This window comes from Lissotriton vulgaris, chromosome 7 (genome assembly GCF_964263255.1).
Source record: "Lissotriton vulgaris chromosome 7, aLisVul1.2, whole genome shotgun sequence".
Classification (NCBI taxonomy): Eukaryota; Metazoa; Chordata; class Amphibia; order Caudata; family Salamandridae; genus Lissotriton; species Lissotriton vulgaris.
Window position 1 is genome coordinate 1,141,068,249 of NC_141695.1, and position 23,464 is coordinate 1,141,091,712.

Below are 23,464 nucleotides of genomic sequence, written 5' to 3' on the forward strand. Positions count from 1 at the left end.
AGGAAAAGGGGGCATGGGAGAGGGGAGGATGGTGCAGAAGACCCCATGGGTGGAGGTGGGCGCCCTCCTGCCGCTGCTGTCTTCGGACCCCGGCGATGGCCTCCAAGCGGTGGAGGGCCTGCTGTGCGCTCTGCAGGAGGAGAGGGGCCGGCTGTGGCAGACGCTGCTGGGAGAACCCAAGTGCCAGCAGTACCTGGCGGAGCTGGGCCGCATCCTGGGCGCCCCTGATGTCAGTTGAGTGACTGCTCCTTTGCAGGCCTCAGCAGAAGGAAGGGTGGGTGGGTGTGGGGGGATGGATGGGTGAATGGATGGATGGATGGATGGATAGCAGGGTTGGATTAGGATAAAAAAAATCGACCCAGGAACACCAAAAAAGTGGCCCACATTTGTGTATTGCCTTCCGCAAAACACTACTTCAGCGAAGTTTTATGAAAGAAAGGGGGTGGGGGCATGTTTTATTAACTTCACTTAGATGCACAGATTAGTTGACACTGCTGAGCCACACATCAATGCAAGTGAGACCACCTCTGCTCAGCCACCCCACCCCTGCCCATGCTCAATTAGCATACATTAATGGGCCGGTCTCAACCCTGCTCAAGAGAACTAGCAATATTTTTGCACAAAAGTACAATACGGTTTCTCTTAAATGATAATACAGACTTAAACCTGAAAGTGCTATCTCGACAAACTGAACTACAAGCACATGGGGCAGTGGAGTAACGCAACATAACCCCTCCCCCAGAATGTGAAGTCGTTTGACTTATCTCACAAATACTCATTGTCCTTAGACTAGATGCCTCCCTGAAGGGTTGGGACCCCTGGAAGGGACACCCTCCACCCCCTAAAACATTTTCCATCGATTTAAGGCTGAGAATGAATGATTATGAGTAAAATAAAGTGCCTCTAAATTTCCATATTTGTGCCGCTAAATTTCCATATTTGTGCCGCTAAATTTGGTAATCCATGCCTCTATATCCTGGGGTGTCTGCTTATGGGTTCCAGAGTAGCATGCTACTTGCGCTTTAAAACCCCATCAGGGGTAGCAGGCGCTATATAAATACAAACCTCTTTCCCTCTTCTATCCCACCACCTACCCTTCTCTACCCAAACAACTGAATAACAGATCCACTACTCAAATTACTTCTTATTTACTATACTAATTTTCAACATTAATCCTTTTTGGGGTTCCGGAGGGACGTGCTACTCGCCAGAAAAAAAGCTTTAACACCCATCAGGGATAACAGGTGCTATATGAATGCAAACCTCTCCTCCCCTTTTATCCCTCCGGTATACTTCTCACTCCAAATAACTGACTAATATCCACCACCGAAATTACTACATATTTGACCATATTGAATTCACCACTAATGCTTTATGGGCTTCCTGAATAGCGTGCATCAACACCCCATCAGGGGTAACAAGCGCTATATAAATACTAACCTGTTTCCTCCTCTATCCTTCTGCTATCATTCCAAATAACTGAATAACCCATCTTCCACTTAAATTGTAATTGCATGTTTCACTATAATAACTCAACACTAATCCTCTATGGGTCCCAGAGTAGCGTGCTATTCGCCGAAAAAGTGCTTCAACGTCTCATCAGGGGTAGTAAGCGCTATATAAATGCAATTACAATACAATACATATACCAGTGGTTAGAGTGGAGTTGGAGATGTCTATAGGGGTAGAAGACCGGATGGTGGTGGGGGAAGCAGCATGCTGGATCCCCCGGCAGATCTTGAGGTCATGCTGGGCTCCATCTTGTGGATAGAGGAGGCGCCCTCCTCTATCCACAAGATGGAGCCCAGCATGACCTCAAGATCTGCCGGGGGATCCAGCATGCTGCTTCCCCCACCACCATGGGTAGGAGGAACTGTGCCACGAAGTCAGGTCTCCAGCCTGGCTCAAGCACCCGCAGTCAGGCCCCGGCAGGCCCAGCGCGCCAAAACAGCGTATAGGCATTGTAAGCAGCGGGCGCCATGTTTAAGTCAGGCAGATTGTGTCAGAGCGTCCCTGCTGCACTTCTCAGCTCCTTTAGCTCAATTATGGGCATTTTGTCTCCGGACTGACTTTTTCACTTAAAGGGGGGGGTTCACTCATGCTCGCAATCTGCAAGCTCCTACCAGCAGCGGTCACAAGGCATCAGGCGGGCGCAAACACCAACACGGAAAGGTCTGCCACCCGCACCTCTGGATTCCACGATTTTTCTTTGCCGCCCTCAACTGCTATTCCAAATCTGAAGATTATCTTTGATGCAGTCCCGCAGCCTCACCCCTTTCAATTATGTGATCTTAGACAGTGTCGGCTGCCATTTTGGAGTCAGGCACAGACAGGCATGAGTCTGTATTGCTTCCGTTGTAAGCTTGGGGTTGGGTTGACCTGCCTAGTAAATTGCTCCTGCTGCCGCTTGCTCAAATCAAGACTATGAAGCGCATCCCCTCCTCACCGGTTGTACAGTATTGCCCTATCCCTGGGACCATGTGAGTGCGCCAAAGACTCTCCACGGGCTCCACCAGACATGGTCTGAAGATGCTCAGATCCTGCAGCAAAGCCTCCCACACACCACTCCTCCTGAGAGACCTGAAGGGATTGTGAGCGCCACAGGACTTTCCCCCTTTGCTCCAGTAAGGCACCTGGGTGATTAGAGGCTCCTACGTCCTCCCGACACGGCAGCCGCCATTTTGCGTCGCACTGGACGGCCCTCGCTCAGCCTCCACCGAGTCGGACAAGTTTCCGAAGGTCTTTGGAGCCGGTTTGGCGGTTCTTAAAGGGCGCTAGTGCCCTCCGGGCACAGATGCGGACCGGAAGCCAGGAGGAATCAAGTCCTCCCGGCCATTGTGCTTTATGTGCGGCCCAGGCTCAGTGGCAGCACAGAGCCAGTAAAGAGAGGGTGAACTGCAGTTTTTTTAAAACATATTTTGCAAGCACTTTTGTAAAAAATCGCTGCATTTTTACAAAGTGCTGATTTAACAATTTGTTGCAAATTGCAAAATCCTTAGGTGGACTGGTTATAAACCTATTGTTTATATGCATATCCCTCTGACACGCACCTTGAGTTGGATAACTTCAGAGCCGGCGCTAGGCATGCGTAGTTGTCCAGGTCCCGGCACGCCACAACGTTCCAGTTGTGCCAACTGGAGGGCCCCCAACCCCCATCTACCCCTGGGCCTCGACGCTGTGGTGTAGCCAGGTGAGACCTAGGGACGGCCCCCGTCCTATGGTCACAGTCGAAGGAGACACATTCTACAGCTTTCTCTCTCCTGCAATCAGGCCTCCTACCCTGCTGCCTATACAGAGGCACTGCAGGACACCCAATGTCCTGCAGTTTAGTGATCCAGCAGTTTTAACCCTCAGCCCACCAGCCTTCAGCCCTTTATGAGATGCAAAAGAGGTGCTTGGGTCTGGAAAGGAGGGTCTGCATAAAGCCACTCCAGGAGCAGGGTCATCCATAGAGATGCATACAGACCTGAATGGGTCAGGTTGCAAGCAAATTAGAGACTTGCATGTCCCTTTCTGCCTGGGCACCAAAAATGCTAAGACCGCCCCTTTCCTCTCCTTAAGTGAAGCACTCAGTTGCCCTTCATTCCCAGAGTCCAACTGTGCTAGGAAAATAATATCTCTAAAACTTATAAGAAACATCAGGACCAGAAAGGGCTAAACCTTTTTACTCTTTCTTCCAAGCCAGACCTCTACTAACAGTAGTTACATGTACTCCCAGTTGGATGTACCTCAATGTATGACCTGCTTAAACCAGAAGTATCCTAAGAAACCATATGTTAGAAAGACCAATAAAGAGTCCCTCCCCCCCCAAATTTTTTTATGGCGGAACTTAAAACTGAGATAGGATCCTTACGCACTGAAGTTCAGTCTTGTGTTCGGGAGCTAAATAAGGAGGTCACGGATCTTGGAGACAGAGTGGATGGCCTGGAGAAGATAGTGGACACCTGAATGGAGTACCAGGAGCAACTCTGGCAACGCCTTGCCACCCTTGAGGACCAGCATATCGAGCTGCAACAAAAACAAGAAGATGTGGAAAATCGGGCCGTCAGAACAACCTCCGCATCCGGGGGGTTCCTCTCGGGGCGGAGGGGGAACGACATCATGACCTACGTAGCACAGCTCCTTCATGAGGTCTGGGGAGATGATGATGCCTCCCCACCGGCACTACACCGGGCCCATTGAGTATCTGGCCTGCTAACAGACCGGGCATCCTTCCAGATATCCTGACCCGGGTCCATTTCTTTACCGAAAAGGAAGCCATACTTAAAGCGGCACGCTCCAAACCAGATCTCACCTATAACGGAGCCAAGATCCAGATCTACCAAGACCTTGCGCCCAATACTCTCCGAAGACGCAGAGATTTCAGACCAGTGACGGATAAGCTACGAAGTCTTGATATCCCATACCAGTGGGGACATCCATCCAGACAGACCTCACCAAACTCCTCCCAATCTTATCCAAAAGGACCAATGCTAACCACATGGCCAGTCATCACAGAGAAGAAAAAGCCACTACCATGAAATCCATGCATGCAGGGGCTCCATCGAGCCTCTACCCCCACCAAGCCTAATGCAGAAGGCCTCAACCCACCAGTGCCACATACACACTCCCTCTGAATGTCTTCACCTCTTCTACAACCTTTCCAGATGCTTGGAAACCTGCAGCTGTCCTTATTGCTGAAGAAACCCTCTGGGGACCCTTCAACGCTCGCCAACTACTGATCTCCAGAGTACCATTCCTGGCCAAGGCAGACCATAAAAATGATAAAAAATTTTCAGACCTGCAGGTTTAGTGACTTAAATAATGTACTCAACCCAACTGATATTGACCCATAAACTGGTTTTAAATTATGTGACCGTGGGCAAATATTTTTATTTCACTGAGCCTCCATTTTCTTCATTATCACAAAGAGAGCACCTATCCTGAACAAGAAAACCGCTCCTGTTTTATTTAATTTGCTCCCTATATAATAGAAATCTAGCCACATATAGAACACACATGACCCATGATTTGCATCCTATTTCATAACAGCATTGACATCAGAGCAGGAAAGTTTCTCAAATCACATTTAAAAATGATCACCTTTAATAACTAAAGCATAAATTGGTAGCACACAGCCATTTGTAATCAGCACATTTTCCATTGAAATAGCCACAAAAGTTCGTATTGCCAAGCAGTTTCACTGAAAAAAAATATATAGTGAACAATGTTTGGAAATAGAGTTTCATAAATATTTGGCATTTGCACAACCTCACCAAGTAGTGTCCAGATTTATTTTGCTCCTATTTAAATCTGTGTTTGAATCACAATGATGAATTACCAAAAGAATTGTGCTTTCGTAATTCAATATATTTTGAAATATTTGTACTATTCATTTACAACCTATTACAAGCTATTGTGTGGTAGAAAAAAAAGTGGCATCCTACATCCTTTTTCACCATGGTTGTCACAGTCCACTTGACAAAATCACCTAACTGTAGTAAGATAAAGAAAAGTAAACACCAATTTCCAGGATAAGATAAGAATCAATTAGTAAAAAAAGGCAAACATGCATTAGTTCTCTGTTCTGGAACAGGCAGCAAATGTGTCAAGATAAAAACAAGATTTAAAGGCATCTTTATTATTCATTCACTTTCAGAATGAACAGACCACCTGTTTCCTTCCAGCTCACATTCACTCACCATTGCCGTAGCAAGTGGGCAAGTAGATTTTTTTGAGGCCTGCAAGGTCTTAGAGAAAATCAGCTAACTCACCGAATACCCTCAAAGACCACCAACTCCGATACCACTCTGTCTGGTTTCACAACAAACCACAGCACAGAAACTGCCCTTATTACTGCTACGGATGACATTGAAATCAACATGACTAGACCGGGAAGACAACAATCCTCATCCTACTGGACCTCTGCAGCATTTCAAAGGGTCCCATCACCTACAACGCCTATACGACATTGGAATCCAAGGACATGCACTCCTAATGGATCTAATCCTTCCTGACTAGAAGGACCTATAGTCATTTAGCCTGGCACCATACACCTTAGATGCCACGCCTGTGATCTCATTTGCAAAGTTCCACAAAGATCCTCCCTGAGCCAGACCCTATTCAACGCTTATGTGATTCCTCTAGCCAGCATCATCCACTCTTACGACATCAACGTCCTCTCCTATGCCTACAACACCACTCATTCTGCCCCTCACAGACAAGGCAGCCAGCACCTGGAAAAAGTTTAATGTCTGCATGACTAAAATCGCCCACTGGATGAAAACCAACCAGAACAAATCATGATCTTCGGGAAGAACACATCAGTGTGGGACTCCACTTGGTGGTCAACTGATATAGGACTAAAATCCACCCCAACCAATCTGGCATACCAGCTTACTGTAACATTTCCATTCATATCTTCCTAAGACTTTCATTAAAATACTTAAACTACAACACCATTTTGTGCCTAAGCCTTAATAACAGGGAATACCTTCAATTCGCTCATAAAAATCTTGACTGCTAGAAGCTAGGATTAAATTCCAGGACTCGTGCACCATCAACAAAGCGCACTTGGGGAATGGTCATGCATACCTGTGATAAGACACCTCACCACATCCCCGTTATAGACCTTCGCTGACAATCTGCCAACCGGATCAATCAGCAATCCTTCAAATCGTTGCACAGTGGCAGATCCTTGGAAATGCCACAACTGAAAATCTGGGGCACTCTAACCCCAATCAAATGAAGTTCAGGAAACTCCTGGATATTGCACTTTGTATAAGACCTGCCTTTAACTGATTTGAACTATAACATAGGTCGTGCTGTAGCATTTTAGCCATTGGGACTACTCTCCGCATTGGGCCCTACCGTCCTCTTCGAACCTGGAAGACGAATTTCCTCTGCCTCTATAATTCTCAAAGTAATTTAACCACAACGTGCAACACTAGCAAAGCCCCAAAATAAATAAATGGTTATTTTCAAAGGGTGACACAGCCTGGATAAAGTCTTCTAGTGCTAAAGAGAATGCAAATAGCATCTACAGTTCAAACCGGAGTTAAGATCCACAAAGGATGGTTTTGGTGGTTAATAAATACATTTTTAGATTTCTTTCTAAACTTAATGTGCAGTAACGCCCTGCAAATCTTTATGAGGGATGGAATTTCACAGTGGATAGCTGAAATTTGAAGGGTCTGCCTTCATATTTTTCCAGTTTAAAGATTGAGATTGCAAAGACTTTACTAGTTCATTTCAGAGCATATTCAACTCATTTTCTGCTTATAAAATGGGGTCAGAGATGAACAGATGCAGATTATATATACACCTTTAGAAGTAGTAAAATTGTCCACGTGAAGCTGACCGAAGGGATTTGACACACTGTCAATTCTCTTTAAATGAACAATTCTCGCACATGTTGTATAAACTGGAGCTTTGCTATTCTCTTCTAAGATAGGCCATGGTAAGCTATACAACCACAATCAAACTGTGACTGGACGACATTCATTTTCATGTTTCTCTGAGAAAAAGGTAAAGGAAAAAACCCTATGCAATGCTGTGATTTGATATTCCCAAAGGCCAAAGCTTAGGAAGGAAAAAGCAATTCTCGGTGTTCGGAGCAAAGTGCTTTTAAATATATTTTCGCACAAGACTATATTAAAAAGTTTACAAAGCATTTAATAATACTGGTATGAGAGCAGCTACCTCAGTAATCTAAAATGAAAGATAACCTGAAGCAAGCGAATTATCTGGACATGTTCAAGCAAAGCTAAAAAAAAGTGACTATATCGACTGGAAGACTGAAAACATATTAATGACAACTATATAACAAATCTCAAGAAGCAACAAAAATAAACAGCAAAAATCGTTTTAAAATGGAAGGAAAACAGTTCCAACAAATAGTATAGTCGGTCTAGTGTTCCAGTAGTGATGTCACAGAATCCTTTGGAATCTCAATTCATAACCTAGTTTTTTCAACAGACTTTCATCCTCCTCAGTGAGACCAAATGTTGAATACCAGTTTGCGCCGATACTGTAATATTTGCCATTGCCTTCATATTTAAGCAAAATCTCTAGCCTAAAGACGGAGTAAAGTAGTTAACACTTTTCCTCAGTGAGACTGGAGCAAATGAATCCCAAGTTATTTAACCACAGTGCCAGGAGATGGTTTCATTTTGCAGTGTATTAGACCATTCAGCATGCATGCAACACATACATGTTACACCATTTTAAGCAATTTACTAGACTGGTCAACCAGCTGCAAGGTTTTAGCCAACGGATACACATTTGGAGGATTTGGTAGGACTTTGTTGTGCATCACTGATCAGGAATTTTGGAGTGTTAGCCATCATTCACAGGAGTTGGGTTAATTACTCAGAGCTACTTAGTTTTGATCTGCTGCTCTGCTTTCATTTTCGAGAACTCTGAAATGGAAGGAATGAAGCGGCGGTGCTCAAAAATAACTATCTCTGCCATTCTAGAAACCGAAGAAACTATTTTATAACAAACTGGCCTGAAAACAACGGTCTGAATCTTACTGTCGAACTGCAGGAAAATTACATTTGGAAGTTCGAGACAAGGTTGCGATTTGAAAACTTCAGGCGTACGATTTTCACTAAAATGCAAAAGTCCACTACAAACCTCTTCTTTCCCCATTTACCTCCATGTTGGTAAATCCCTCACATCTCCCTCACTTGAGCAATCACTGAAGAAGGAAAATAGTTCCCTCCAGTTCTAAGAACAAGTGAGTTTTTTCTTATCTGTGTCCTTGCATGACTAAAAGTGTTCATAACGAACAAGTTACTTACCTTCGGTAACGCTTTTTCTGGTAGATACTATATCTGCCTGTGGATTCCTCACCTTGTGAATATCCCCCTTGCGTCAGCAACGTTCGGAAATTTTCTTCGTAGCACACCGACGTGGGCGACGTCACAGGAGCACGGCATCGCGCGCGACTCCGTCTGACATCACCGACCCCATATCAGGCCCACGCCGGCGTGATGACGTCAGTTCCGCCCTTTTTTCCGTGCCTTCGAGGCACACGGACGGACCAACGATGCAAACATGCAAATATACAATGTACACAGTACATATAGAACTAAATCAATACAATAGAATAAACCATATATACAGAAAGACCAGGTATAGCAGAGTGGACAACGGGGAGGCGGGTGGGTCAGTGAGGAATCCACAGGCAGATATAGTATCTACCAGAAAAAGCGTTACTGAAGGTAAGTTACTTGTTCTTCTGATAGATACATCTGCCGTGTGGATTCCTCACCTTGTGAATAGATTCCCACAGCAGTCCCCACTCCCAGAGGAGGGTGTCCACTCTGCTACACCAGGAAGTCTTGGAGGACAGAGCGCACGAAGTGGCCATCCCTCCTCACCTCGGTATCCAAGCAGTAATGCTTCACGAAAGTGTGGAGGGAGGCCCAAGTCGCGGCCCTGCAAATATCCTCAACAGGTACACCCCTAGACAAAGCAGATGTTGCAGACTTTGCTCTAGTTGAATGAGCTCTAATACCCTCAGGAGGGTCCTTACCCGCAAGGGAGTAGTAGATCTTGATGCACAGGATTATCCACCTGGAAAGAGTGCGCTTGTGCACCGCTCTGCCCTTCTTGCAGCCAGCAAAGCCAACAAACAGCTGGTCGTCCATCCGGAAGTCCTTAGTCCTGTCCAGATAGAAAGACACCGCCCTCTTAGGGTCCAGGCGATGCAGCCTCTCTTCCTCCTTAGACGGGTGAGGGGGAGGATAGAAGGTAGGAAGGGTAATGGACTGCCCAAGATGGAAAGGAGTCACCACCTTAGGCAGAAAAGCAGCCCTGGTCCTAAGAACCATCCTTTCAGCATGAATGGTCAGGAATGGGGGTTTGGAACTTAGAGCTTGAAGCTCACTTACCCTCCTTGCCGAGGTGATTGCAACGAGGAAGATAGTTTTAAAAGAGAGAAGCCTCAATGGACACTTGTGCAAGGGTTCGAAGGGAGAACCCATTATAAAGGTCAGCACAAGATTCAAATCCCAATGAGGAACAATAAAAGGAGTAGGAGGAAACATTCATGAGACCCCTCAAGAATCTCAAAACCACTGGAGATTTAAAGAGAGAAGGCTGATCCGGCAAACAAAGAAACGCCGATAAGGCCGAAAGATAACCCTTGACCGTGGCCACAGCCAAACCTTGCTGTGCCAGATAAAGGGCAAATTGCAAAATATTAGACAAATGAGCCTTCAAAGGGTCAATATCCCTCTCCCTGCACCAAGAAACAAATTTTGACCACCTATAGGAGTAAATGGACTTAGTGGTGTCACGCCTGGCAGAGAGAATGACATCCACCACCTCGTGAGGGAGAGAAAAAGAACTCAAGTTGCCCCGTTCAATCTCCAGGCATGAAGGTGTAATGTCTGGAGGTGGGGGTGTAGAACCTGCCCCTCCATCTGAGAGAGGAGGTCTGCCCTGTGAGGGAGACGGAGCGGCGGGTGAGAGGAGAGGCGGAGTAGGTCCGAATACCACACCCTTCTTGGCCAATCCGGAGCAACCAATATGACTTCGTAGCACGTCGGCGTGCTACGAAGAAAATTTCCGAACGTTGCTGACGCAAGGGGGATATTCACAAGGTGAGGAATCCACACGGCAGATGTATCTATCAGAAAGAGCTGGAATAGCAAACTCTAGAAGAAAAGCCCAACAAACCTGGAGGAGCATCTTAAAGTAAAGTGTTTTGTCCTGTTAGTACGGACCCCAAAATTGGAATGATCTAAATCTTCAAGTATGGCCCCTGCTTCTTATCCAGGAGCTGCAACTAAGTGAAATGCATTCAGAACATTCCCAAAAATGTACTAAAGTGGTGCCAGTATTATTGCACTAAATCCCCCCACAGAGAATTGGCATGCGCTTACCAGGGTAACTAACTTCACTTCAGTCTTGCTGTACCATCTTCTAACAGGCACTTAATGTAGATGCTCAATTTCCCAATCCACTCTGTTTAAATTGCTTTGTAAACAGTTAGCCAATTAATACTCTAAAATACCTTTTTATATTGTTGTTTTTAGATATTTTAAATGTAAATTTTTAAGCCAGCTATAAGCAAATGGGTTAATGACAATTTTCAACCTTTTCTTTGATCAGTTTGTGAATTTATAAATAACTTTTTACCTGCAATTTTCACACTTCTAATTATTGTTGGATTAACATATTCCATCATCTACATTTTTTTCTAAAAGCATAGTTGCAATATTAGTTTATTTGTCACAGAAACTAAACCATATTATATAAACCAATCTAGAAGTAGTGGTTTAGACTTGGACATCTGCAATAGAAGTATTGATTTGGGTGGTCCTGTTGCATACCGCTTAAAAAGTTAAAAAATATCAACTTTATCTTAGACAAATTCAAGAGAATAAGATTCCCTGGAGTCAAAAAATTGACAAAGGACAAACATTCAAGGAAGGAGGTCAATAAAAAGATAAAAAGAGGAGCCGCCAAGAGTTCAGAAAAAAAAGCGCAGGTTCCACTATGAGACCCGAAGGAAACTCCAGGAAATTGAACAATCTGGTACACAATACATTTCAAACAGACCCCTTATACAGCTGGCCTTGAATAAAGGCATGTATTTTGAAATATGAGAAAATGTGAACATACCAAACCTAAAGACTGATGGGTTTAGATTCCTACAACAACTGAAATGAAACACATTCTATGTAATCAATTCCCTAAAACAGAAATCACAAACATAAAAGTCTAAACCTTCACAAAGAAGTGTCCATGAACTGAAGGACTTGCATACTGCTGAGCTTGGAATAGGACATGTTTGATACAATAGAAGCTATTGTTGTATACCTCAGTACTGATGTATCTGAAATTTGTGATAGTGGCCTGATTTCTAAATTAACTTTAAACCCTCAGTTATTCCAAGATAACGTCATTGATGTATTTTACACAATTGAATTAGCAGTCTTCGAAAAACTACAGTAAAAACCCAAAGGTACAAACAAACAATAAGGCAAGACAGACAGTAGGTGACTTAAGCGATAACAAAAAAATTATCATGAAGAATGCAGACAAGGAAGAAATATAGCAGTTATGAACCATAAAGATTATCAAGAACCTCCGAGGCAACAGAGAGCTACAGTTACATTATAAACCAATAAACAAAACTGTGTGGTATATAGCCAAATCCTGTCCTGATATTAATTACTGAAATGGAAAGAGAATGGTATGTTATAAGAGGATAAATTCAAATATGTGTACATTAAATATCCGAGATTACCAGTGATTTACTTCTTTCCAAAAATACATAAAAAGACCAAATTCTAGGTAGGTTGATTATAGCTGGAGTCTAATCACTTACCAATAAGAGTCTCCAAATTTATTGACATAGTCATAGCATCATTATTAGCGAAAATGCTACATTCATACATAAAAGATAGGTCGGATCGTTTAAATAAAGTTGATGGGATTCCAGGGGGTGAATTTTATTGATTAGCCACTATGGATGTAACCTGTCAGGTTCGGGGCATATCATGACACTAATATTTATAACAGATTTCAGGCAAAGAATATAAGCAAACATTTGTAATGATACTGGGTTGAAGAACGGAGAGGGAGCCCTGAGGAAGCAAAGTGTACTTTCCAAAACAGCCCTAACATCACATGTGTTCAGGATATAGTCTCCCAAGAATTGAAACAATTCATGTACACAAATTAAACTCACCTCTCTGAGGAAAAACCATTAAATTAAAATTTCACGCAAAATGCATTTCTCTAACAAATGTTACTGTGGACTGATTTTCCCATCTTTAAAAATCAATGCATTATAAATATGTGCTTTTTGCATCATTTTGAATATGTATGGGGCCCTTTGTTAGGCTTACGGTGACTTTACTTTCCCAGTGTGTGTTATTTATTGTTGAAGGGTTTACAGAAGTTTCTTATATATGGTTTACGTACGATTATTTTGTTCTCAGTCTTGTAACAATACATTTATATTTTGATGTATCATCTTCTCATTTTTGTACATTACTGTGATACTTGTAATGCCCTTTTCTATGTTGTCTATCTTCCGTGATTGTCAGTTTATGTTTTATATTGTATCACTGGCGCTTTTTGTATATGGGCTGGTATTTGTTCCACGATTGTTTTTTCTAGTTAAATTTTAATACAGAATTGATTTAAAAAAAAATTGTGCAAACTTTACTAATCCAGCTTCTAAACCGCCTAAACTGTGTTGAACATTCCCTAGAACTGACCCGAACAGGTCCGACATGTATAGAGCACGGAAGGAAATTTTGTTGCTGGAGATGCATGTAAGGAGGACATGGTTAGAAAGCAAATGATGGATAGGGGCAGGAAAATAGAGATGGCTTAAAATGTACATGATGCTTATAGCAACTGGCTTGCAACATTTTAAAAGCACCGATTTTATTACACGAACACATTTAAAACGAAATTCTGTGCAACTGAATGCACGTCAGTTTCACGAGAACGCAGATGCATCATAGTTTGAGCTTCACTAAAGTGGCAAAATGTGTTGATTTTATTGTTAAGATATTGCCAAAATATTCCTAAAAATGGTATTGGTGGAAATTATTTCTACCAAAGGAATCTATTTTAATCAAAAACTAGCAGTACTACAGTAACACTTAGTTGGTACGGTTAATAGAAAATTCCCGATTTTATTTTTGATAGAGTATATTCATTGAACTTGTTAACAAAACGGTCCTAAAAGTTTTCTTTTTCTACAACTCAAGGTCACACACAATTAAAAAACAAAGCTCAGCCTTTCACAAATCATTACATACTTGGCTACAGAAGTATAGACTCTTGCACAGTTCTTTCGTTTTGCGACAAATTAGGGAAGTGAGTAAGGTGAAGTTTGATTTCAAACGTTTCAAACAGCTTTTATTCATACAGATATGGAGAAAAAAAACTCACATCACTGCAATCCCCTATCTTTCATATGCTCCACCCACTATTTTTTGCAAGTTTTCTGTTGTTTGCCCCAGTAATACTTAGACACCATCTACCATTGCACAGATTGGTTACTGCTCATGCCGGCAACATGCGGTCATGGTTCTATGTTCTTCCTTCTCATCACCTACAGCAGTCCAGGAGCCTGAAGCAAGCAGAGTCGGTACTAAGCCCTAGACTGCAGAACTATGATATCTGCATACCCTGGATGGACACAGTCACAGTCATGCTGCCTCTTCGCTTAGCAGAGAGGATCACAGTCACCACTGTAGATTGGTTCCAACTTCGCATACAAGGGAGTGCTACTACCGGAGTTGGGATCTTCCTGCTTCATCACCTTTTAGAATTCTTTACTGCTCTGGAAGAAGGAACCCCTGCAACAAGTCCTTCAGCCATTAATCACTGATGCAGGGTTCAGTGCTTTAACAAGGAAGGGGCTTGTCAGACTGATGGTAGCTATTGTACATTGAGCGGTCCTTCGACTCATGGTGGCTCTTGTACTTCGAATGGACTCCACAGCATAGCTACTATACCAGCTGTTCTTTGCAGAGTGGCCATGCTTTAAACAGGGCAGTACTCATCACTTCTCAGCTCTAACTAGGCACTGGTAGGTAGTGGGAACCAGCCTGCCGACTTTACTCAAACAAAAAAAGGGGTAACAGCTCACCTTTAATTTATCCCCAAACTGCAGCTTGTGGATCACATGCGTCATGTCTGGATTCTGCGGCTGGGCTGTAGCACTGTGCGTGGACACGTGAAAATTACCAGGCACCTATAGAATTGAAGTTAATAAAATCATTCAAAAACGAAGTATGTAAAGTCAAAGTTTGTCTGTAAATGTTCTGTGGTACCTACTGCTAGAATATAAGCACTTTAGACTATTTTTTTTCTTTTAGATGTTAACATAATGAACCAGAACTCAAGTAAAATCACAGCACTGAACAATTTGATATGAAGCATAAACCAAGGCAGCAAACAGAAGCATGTGCTAGCAAGGAGGAAGAGGACTGTTCTGCGGTTTGGTCCGGGCTGTGGTGGGCAGAAAGGCTTTGTAAAATGTGGAATCAGTATTACAGGATTAGTCCAGGCACAGTATTTTTCAGAAAGAAACACAGAGGAGCCACAGCATGTGCTGGGATATAACAAATGTCTGAAACTTTCGGAAGTTGGTCGACCATTATGTAAGCATGTTCCACTGTGCAAATAATTTCCAGTTTTGGTGGGTGACGAATCACAAGGACAGTAAACGTCGATGAATAGAGCCTGGAAACCAAATCGGTGCACAACTCTTTAGTGTGATCAAAGGGGAACAGCTTACACACAAGTGAGTGAAGTCTGGAGGAGTTTGATGAGGACTGGTCTCGTATGTAGTGGTTGTACTGAGCCCACTTGGGCTCGTCGGCTAGCACGAACTTAAGGACAATTTCTCAGGTCGCATAGTACAACATAAAATAGGTTACTATTCTGCTAGCTGCGCAAGAAAGTCTGGCTAGACTCACTTTTCGTTTGAGGAAATATGAAGAGTGAAGGACAGGACTGGGGGCTGTTCCTTGTCTCAAGACATGTTCTTCACATTTCCATTCGCAGTGTTGACAAGGGGTATGTATTTTTCTTTTCATCTCACACACTTCCACAGCAAACAGCGACAGCTGAAACGGAGAACAGCAGAGCACCTTTTCCTGGCCAGCACACCGTAAAATGAGTTCCCACTCAGTCTTATTCGCTCTTTTTCTCTACCAGGATGGGATTGGTCTGTTAGTTTAGAAAAGGCAGAGCAGAAGGATGAATGATGAGGGGTTAGGTCTAAGAATAATGCAGTGACAGAGGCGAGGATCTTTAGCTCACATCCATTCTCCCCAACATCCTCAATTTTTTGCCTAAGTAGCTTTGCCAATTGATGGCGGTGGTGGAGAATTCTCCATTTAAATGGACAATAACGGTTATAACTTCAGGAGCTGCACCAGAAGGTTATTCGTCAGGAGTAGTGGCTCCTCGAATCAAATAGATGAAAGCCAAAATGTAACATCTGCACATCTTTCAGTAACATCTGCACATTGCTGGCTTCTAAAGACGGAAGCTTTTTGCAGCAGAAGGAAAGTTTCCTCACCAGTATAGTACAAGACCTTCCTCTAAATAATTTTTTCTTACCGCCAAGTGGAAGCAAAACTGCTAGACAGTCTTTCACTTGGCAAAACGATTTAAGAGTGAGACCGCGCTAGTTTTGAATGTCAAGTACATAGCGGCAAACTGCATTGATTTATCAATGACAAGGCTGCACAACATGGGGTTGGGAGGACTGAGCCCATGCCAGATTGTTAGGTTATCAAAGTACGATAAAAGCTATGTAGAATAAACTAATCTACATAAACAGTAGTTATCCTGAATTCCTCCACTACCAAATGCGGCTGCATTTAGGCTGGACACCTGTGGAACAGAGAAAGGGGCATCAAATTATTTCGGTCGTCGTGATTTACAGAGCTTGGCTTCTTTTTACAGGGCTACAGATAGCAGAGGAGCAAGAACGTTACCTGTTCCCAAGGCATTTATATCTGGTGCTGAAGAACTGTTTTGAGGAGCGCAATTTGCAGTTTGGGTGTGTGAGGGCTCTTGCTCCTGAGCAATTAGATCCCGCGATCTGCTGCTTAAGATGATCACCGACTCCTCTTCTTTCCTATTCAAGAACTGCATACTCCTTTGATTTACATAACAGCTTGCACAATCTTGTCTTGAGATGCATGTAGTAGATTTTTAGCATCCCCTCAGCATTTTGCCCCAGACCATGCACAGTCTCTTATTGTCTAATGGATTTGGAATAGTCACGATTGGAAAATGGGCGCAGAGTTTACATTTTACTGACACCTAGAAGGCCAAGGAAAGAGTCTCAGTCAATATAGACTACAGAGCCCATTATTCATTTTCTTTGCCATTATATAACCCTGGTCTGAAGGACCAGCCACTGTGTTCACATTAGCATATAGAAGTAAGAAGGTACTGCAGGCAAGGAATCAAGCACCTTCTGTAGAAGGTTTTGGTAAACACGTAGAATCCCCGATTTAGGTATCTGAACGTTGCTCAAGAAAACTTCAGATCCTAGAAGATTTTCAACTTTCTGGAGGATGCAAAATAAATCGGAGGTAGAACCCCAAGGACCTCGGGATTCATCCTCTGTCATAACAAGTAGCTGGCTCCAAGATAATTTACTGTGAATTATTTAAATGCTGATAACTTATTGAACCGGAGATATTCATTTTGCTGAAGTGGACACCCACTGTAGAAAACCAAAATATGCAGCCATCTTGGGTGATGCCACAAAAACTGATATACGCTGCTCGTAAGATTTTTTGCTTCCTCCACGTGAAGCGAAATATGAAAAGGGGAAGCTCTAGTAACACTTCATTTCTATTTTTTGAAGCTGACGTTTTTGCCATCTTTCACTTTGTGATCCTTTCGGAGTGTTAAAGTAGAGTTTAACTATTTTTTTAGGGCTCGGCCTACGTCACCACTTCGTCAGAAGTGGGGCGGAGCTCCGAGCTCCTATTCTTAAGGGGTTCCGAATCGTGCAGGAAAAATTCCTCAGTGCGCGAGATTTTGCAGTAGTTTTTTTGCCATCTGGATGTTAATTGGTCTTCGCGGTCGTGTCTTTTTAGTAGCCTTCACGCAATAGTCCATATGTAATTCATTCTGGCCACTTCCGCCATAATCTGTGCGGTTATGCGCACGGCCGTCCATAAATATCAATTATGAGCTGTCAGGGAGGCGCTGTAATGGAATCCAGATGCTGTGGTCGCGTTCACCATTCTGCAGTGCGTTTGGTGGGCGCGCGTTCGTCTGCATCGCAGTTCAAACAGCTCGTGGTTCCCAACGGCGCGGTATCTGCAGACCGTGGAACATCTTGTAAACTAAAGGCTGGGATGTACTGTGTGCAATCTAATGTGGGCTGGTGAAGCACACTTTATCTAAGAGATATCGAGGCACCCTCACAGGCGTTGGTCATGACAGAATATAAACACACACATTGCTGCTTATCACAGCTCCTGCTTGGGGACGGGGCATATCTTTTAATAAGTAATATTAATAATGGGCAGTTATAGGATACACTGGAAGGCGTGGCTTGTCTTTTAGCAACAAAATAACATGGGTTGTTCTTGAGCAACAGGGAAGTACCTCTTTTATCACACTTGTAAGGATGGAAGACTGCATCAGCCCTGCCAAGTGTAAACCTGTGTTTAGAACTTTGCATAACCAAAGGAAATGGCCTATTGGCATATGCACGTGGCTTTTAACTCTGGCATTCACACTTTACCCATAAATAGTGCGATTGTTTGTAGACCCCATGTATCCAGCGACCAGCTAAGGTGCAAAGTAATCGACCATGCAACTTCACAAGTTTTTTTGTCAGACTCGTTACCTATCTGTCGCAGATAACATTGTAATCATTACTTTAACAAATGCTTAGACTATGCTTTGGGTCTGCTCCTTGTCTATTGCAATGGCTTTCCTCCCAATCACTCTGTTTGTCCCGCCCCTGGAGCATTTAGATTTCACTATGATTTTTAATTGGATCAGTGTATCTTTCTAGTGGTGACATCATAAATTAATTCTTCATTTGGATTCTTTCTGTGCTATTTGAGATTTATCATTTTATAGGTGTGCATGTTACGATCATTCCCCTCTCTCTCTCTCTCTCTATATATATATATATGGCTTGTGAGTTCTCTCTTTCCCTCTATCCCTCCCCCAACCTTCCATCCAGCCAGTCCATTTTTTTAGGTCTCGGCCTACGTCATCACTTCGTCAGTGAGTGCAGAGTGAGTACGAGAGTGACAGTGAGCGCAGAGTGACAGTGAGCGCAGAGTGACAGTGAGCGCAGAGTGACAGTGAGTGCAGAGTGACAGTGAGTGCAGAGTGACAGTGAGTGCAGAGTGACAGTGAGTGCAGAGTGAGTGCGAGAGTGACAGTGAGTGCAGAGTGAGTGCGAGAGTGACAGTGAGTGCAGAGTGAGTGCGAGAGTGACAGTGAGTGCAGAGTGAGTGCGAGAGTGACAGTGAGTGCAGAGTGAGTGCGAGAGTGACAGTGAGTGCAGAGTGAGTGCGAGAGTGACAGTGAGTGCAGAGTGACAGTGAGTGCAGAGTGACAGTGAGTGCAGAGTGACAGTGAGTGCAGAGTGACAGTGAGTGCAGAGTGACAGTGAGTGCAGAGTGACAGTGAGTGCAGAGTGACAGTGAGTGCAGAGTGACAGTGAGTGCAGAGTGACAGTGAGTGCAGAGTGACAGTGAGTGCAGAGTGACAGTGAGTGCAGAGTGACAGTGAGTGCAGAGTGACAGTGAGTGCAGAGTGACAGTGAGTGCAGAGTGACAGTGAGTGCAGAGTGACAGTGAGTGCAGAGTGACAGTGAGTGCAGAGTGACAGTGAGTGCGAGAGTGACAGTGAGTGCGAGAGTGACAGTGAGTGCGAGAGTGACAGTGAGTGCGAGAGTGACAGTGAGTGCGAGAGTGACAGTGAGTGCGAGAGTGACAGTGAGTGCGAGAGTGACAGAGTGCGAGAGTGACAGTGAGTGCGAGAGTGAGTGCAGAGTGAGTGCAAGAGTGACAGTGAGTGCGAGAGTGACAGTGAGTGCAGAGTGAGTGCAGAGTGAGTGCGAGAGTGACAGTGAGTGCAGAGTGAGTGCAAGAGTGACAGTGAGTGCAGAGTGAGTGCAAGAGTGACAGTGAGTGCGAGAGTGACAGTGAGTGCAGAGTGAGTGCAAGAGTGACAGTGAGTGCGAGAGTGACAGTGAGTGCAGAGTGAGTGCAGAGTGAGTGCGAGAGTGACAGTGAGTGCAGAGTGAGTGCGAGAGTGACAGTGAGTGCAGAGTGAGTGCGAGAGTGACAGTGAGTGCAGAGTGAGTGCGAGAGTGACAGTGAGTGCAGAGTGAGTGCGAGAGTGACAGTGAGTGCAGAGTGAGTGCGAGAGTGACAGTGAGTGCAGAGTGAGTGCAGAGTGAGTGCAGAGTGAGTGCAGAGTGAGTGCAGAGTGACAGTGAGTGCAGAGTGAGTGCAGAGTGAGTGCAGAGTGAGTGCAGAGTGAGTGTAGAGTGAGTGCAGAGTGACAGTGAGTGCAGAGTGAGTGCAGAGTGAGTGTAGAGTGACAGTGAGTGCAGAGTGAGTGCAGAGTGAGTGCAGAGTGAGTGCAGAGTGAGTGTAGAGTGACAGTGAGTGCAGAGTGAGTGCAGAGTGAGTGCAGAGTGAGCGCAGAGTGACAGTGAGTGCAGAGTGAGTGCAGAGTGACAGTGAGTGCAGAGTGAGTGCAGAGTGACAGTGAGTGCAGAGTGAGTGCAGAGTGACAGTGAGTGCAGAGTGAGTGCAGAGTGACAGTGAGTGCAGAGTGAGTGCAGAGTGAGTGCAGAGTGACAGTGAGTGCAGAGTGAGTGCAGAGTGAGTGCAGAGTGACAGTGAGTGCAGAGTGAGTGCAGAGTGAGTGCAGAGTGAGTGCAGAGTGAGTGCAGAGTGAGTGCAGAGTGACAGTGAGTGCAGAGTGAGTGCAGAGTGAGTGCAGAGTGACAGTGAGTGCAGAGGGACAGTGAGTGCAGAGTGACAGTGAGTGCGAGAGTGACAGTGAGTGCGAGAGTGACAGTGAGTGCGAGAGTGACAGTGAGTGCGAGAGTGACAGTGAGTGCGAGAGTGACAGTGAGTGCGAGAGTGACAGTGAGTGCGAGAGTGACAGTGAGTGCGAGAGTGACAGTGAGTGCAGAGTGAGTGTAGAGTGAGTGTAGAGTGAGTGTAGAGTGACAGTGAGTGCAGAGTGAGTGTAGAGTGAGTGTAGAGTGAGTGTAGAGTGACAGTGAGTGCAGAGTGAGTGCAGAGTGAGTGTAGAGTGACAGTGAGTGCAGAGTGAGTGCAGAGTGAGTGCAGAGTGAGTGCAGAGTGAGTGCAGAGTGAGTGCAGAGTGAGTGCAGAGTGAGTGCAGAGTGAGTGCAGAGTGACAGTGAGTGCAGAGTGAGTGCAGAGTGAGTGCAGAGTGAGTGCAGAGTGAGTGCAGAGTGAGTGCAGAGTGAGTGCAGAGTGAGTGCAGAGTGAGTGCAGAGTGAGTGCAGAGTGAGTGCAGAGTGAGTGTAGAGTGACAGTGAGTGCAGAGTGAGTGCAGAGTGAGTGCAGAGTGAGTGCAGAGTGAGTGCAGAGTGAGTGCAGAGTGAGTGCAGAGTGAGTGCAGAGTGAGTGCAGAGTGAGTGCAGAGTGAGTGCAGAGTGACAGTGAGTGCAGAGTGAGTGCAGAGTGAGTGTAGAGTGAGTGTAGAGTGACAGTGAGTGCAGAGTGAGTGTAGAGTGACAGTGAGTGCAGAGTGAGTGTAGAGTGACAGTGAGTGCAGAGTGAGTGTAGAGTGACAGTGAGTGCAGAGTGAGTGTAGAGTGACAGTGAGTGCAGAGTGAGTGTAGAGTGACAGTGAGTGCAGAGTGAGTGTAGAGTGACAGTGAGTGCAGAGTGAGTGTAGAGTGACAGTGAGTGCAGAGTGAGTGTAGAGTGACAGTGAGTGCAGAGTGACTGCAGAGACAGTGTGTAAGGGTGCACATTGTTGAGTGTGCAGAATGAGTGTGCAGGATAAACAGTGTGTGACTATGCAGGGTGACATTGGGAGTGTGCGGGTGAGCAGTGTGTGAATGTGTAGGGGCAGTGTGTGAGTGTGCAGAAAACACCACACACACACACACCATACACACACCACAGACACATACACCACACACACATAACACACACAAACCACACACCTCACTCTCTCAACACCACACACTCGTCACCACTCACCACCACACTCACTCCCCAGGCTCACCCCCACACACTCACCACCACACACTCACCACTACACAGAAAACAACACACACAACAACACACCCCAGCCGTCAATTAATGCTTTCACCAGGCACAAACACCAACAACCATCAATGTACGCTTTCACCAAAAATAAACACGACAATGCATCAGTGCCGCTAAACACCCACAACAAACAATGTCAGTGCAACTTTCACTTAACACACACACACACACACCAACAGCTGACAGTGCACCAGCCACTCTTTCAATTGGCACAATCATCAGCAGCTGTCAGTGCACATTACCATTTACAATGCCATTATCTCAAACTCAAACAAACCCGAGCCCTAATGCATTCCTAGTGCTTGTTTATATTTTGGCGCAACCATATCAGATCCAGGCAGCAGCATCAATGTTTTTGTTGTGGGACCCTGGAGGGAGGCTGGCTTAACCTCTAGCTGCAGGATATTGACCAGGGGGGTATACTCTGAGGGATAACCTCGCTTTGGCCTACATTTCCAACACAGACTGCACGGATATACTGTTTGGTAGTAAAGCAGAAGAAGCCCTTCAAGATACTTTCTAAACCTTATTGGGGGTGAACAGATGCTTCCACTAAGAGGGGTACTCATAAGGGTGTGCAATCAGAGAAGGAAACTTCTCTGGTACAGGCAGTGATGGATCCAAAAAAGGAAGACAATCCCTTATAACACCATTGAATGAGACGTCATGATGTGAAACATTTATTACCTAGAGAACAGGGCATTCGCCAGTCCCAGTCTTTTACTGATATGAAATACAGGTAGGTTATTTGAGGTTTCAACCACATTATGGCTCAGACTGAGAAGGAAGACAAAGAAAGGTGATCTCCCAAAGATAAAACATAGGTTGTGTATGGGTTTGCAGCTCAGTTGAATCCCCCACAACTGCTGTCAAGCAATGCATACGGTGTACACAGAATGCCTAGCAGAGGGACTGGAGGCAGCAAAATAAGATGGCAGTGCCTAAAAAGCAGTCTCAAAGAAGGCAGTTCTTAGTTCCTGCCAATAGGTGGAAAAACTATGGAAATCGGACAGGTGGGTTTTGACGAGGTACATCTTGATCCTTATTAGTTTCAAAAAGGAAGAAGTTCAGACATTTTTTTCGTTATCAATCATCCATTCCTCCGTTTAACGGGACCATAAGATTTTTTTTATTACTTTATCAGAAAACATTTGAGCCAAATATCTTCTGACACCCAAGTCAGAGACTTAACTTATAGACTATCAAAAATGAAAGCTACCAGGCAGGCCGGAGGAATGTGAGTCTGGTAAGGGATTCTTCAAACTATACTAACAATGAAAGGTGAGCAAAGTCCAAAAGGTAGATGATAACCACTCCTCCCACTTTTTTAAAACTCCTCCTTCAATGGCAGGCAATCACATTCAGCAGAGACCTTTGAAGACAGAGCTGCTTCACCGCTTTGCTGTGGGTGCACAATCTCAAACTGGTCTTGAGAGGAGGAGCTTCGCGTGCATCCAAGATGGACGAGTGAGCACAGGACTCCCGAGACCCTCTCCGCCTCCCGCATCTATCCTGTCACGAATCCGGATATAGACGACGGGTTCTTCTAGCTGACACCCTGCTGACACTGGATCTCTTTCCAAAAATTGATTTGGCCGCCGGGAACCGGACTTGCTACCCTCGAAACTTCGCGGCCTACATCGCTGACCATCCAGGGACTTGAGTCCCCGAGG

At 44.7% G+C, this 23,464-nt stretch overlaps 1 protein-coding gene across 1 annotated transcript in view; it reads right to left on the reverse strand.

The window, feature by feature from the left end:
• Positions 1–23,464, reverse strand: part of ERGIC1 (endoplasmic reticulum-golgi intermediate compartment 1) — a 324,289-nt gene that overhangs the window by 46,740 nt on the left and 254,085 nt on the right. The window contains exon 6 of the mRNA XM_086931580.1: positions 14,612–14,716. Coding sequence (XP_086787706.1) covers positions 14,612–14,716 — 105 coding nt within the window. The remainder of the gene's footprint in view (positions 1–14,611; positions 14,717–23,464) is intronic.